Source organism: Perkinsus marinus (genome assembly GCF_000006405.1).
Source record: "Perkinsus marinus ATCC 50983 genomic scaffold scf_1104296946080, whole genome shotgun sequence".
Classification (NCBI taxonomy): Eukaryota; Perkinsozoa; order Perkinsida; family Perkinsidae; genus Perkinsus; species Perkinsus marinus.
In genome coordinates, this window is record NW_003210971.1 from 1 (window position 1) to 1,123 (window position 1,123).

General features: G+C 53.3%; 1 protein-coding gene across 1 annotated transcript; it reads right to left on the reverse strand.

The window, feature by feature from the left end:
• Positions 1 to 18: 18 nt before the first annotated feature.
• On the reverse strand, positions 19 to 577 carry Pmar_PMAR025193 (retrovirus polyprotein, putative; the record flags this gene model as incomplete). The annotated part of the gene is made up of 1 exon (XM_002779664.1): positions 19 to 577. A coding segment is annotated over one exon (559 nt), but the record flags the coding sequence as incomplete, so codon positions are not given.
• Between the last annotated feature and the right edge of the window lie 546 nt (positions 578 to 1,123).

Below are 1,123 nucleotides of genomic sequence, written 5' to 3' on the forward strand. Positions count from 1 at the left end.
TCTGTCGTTCTCGATCACGACGTCGAGCCTCGAAACGGACAGAATCCTCGTCGATAGTGTTGCTGACGTCTTCAAACCGTCTTGAAAAGGGCGTTAGAGCGTCGAAACCGTAGAATAGCTCTTGAGGACTGTAGCCATATGTAGATCGGGTGTTGATCCTCCGCTGAGCTTTAGTGACATAGGCCGGCCACGATTCAGGATGTTCAGCACAGAGGGCCTTCAATGACTTCTTGAGACCAGAGTGTTGACGTTCTAATAGGGCATTGCGATGGGGGCTAGCGACAGGGATACATCTCAAGGTAGCACCTATGCTGGCAACCCAGGCGCGGAAGTAAACACCAGTGAAATAGCGGGCGTTGTCGACTGTGAAAACTCGTGGGACTCCGACCTGATCGATCAGCCTTGCTTCGAGGATACCAGTGATGGTCTTGCTGGTGATGTCGGGAGTTGGAAAGAACCAACAATAACCGCTGCAACAGTCCATGCATGATATGATGAACTTGAAGGGGTGGGAGAAGGATTCCGACACAGACAGAGGACCGACAATATCAAGGAAGCAACAGTCGAGGATCTTCATAGGCCTTGAAGTACTTCTCAATGGGGGACCGATGGGGTTAACGTTGCCCCGACGGCCGGCTGAGAACTGGCATGCGCATCTTGACACCACGTGTTGAACAAGCCGAGAGACACCAGGGATGTAGAAAGCCTTTACTACACTGTCGTGGGTTTGCTTGAGCGGACAATGACCGAGGAAGATGTGGATATCTTCGATAACCGAGTGAGCAAACCGTTGAGGTAGAAAGTAACGATGCCCATATCGCAACAATCCGTCGTTGTCAATGGTGAACTGTCAGCGGGGGAGACTGGCGAGCCTCTGACAAGTAGGGTCATTGGTCTGGACGTCTCGGAGCCAAGTGCGTGCAGCCGCGGGGTCGACTGGGATGGTTGCCACTTCTTGAAAGGTCGTGCGACCACGCCAAGCATCGAAAGAACGCCTGAGCAATTGAACCGGGACGATGTGCCTGAGCGCCTGTTCTGGACCAGATGAGGGTTGCTCATCATCGTTCGGAGCGGTGTCTTCCGTGGCGTCGACAACGTGGCAGTTCGCATTATCAGCAGAGTC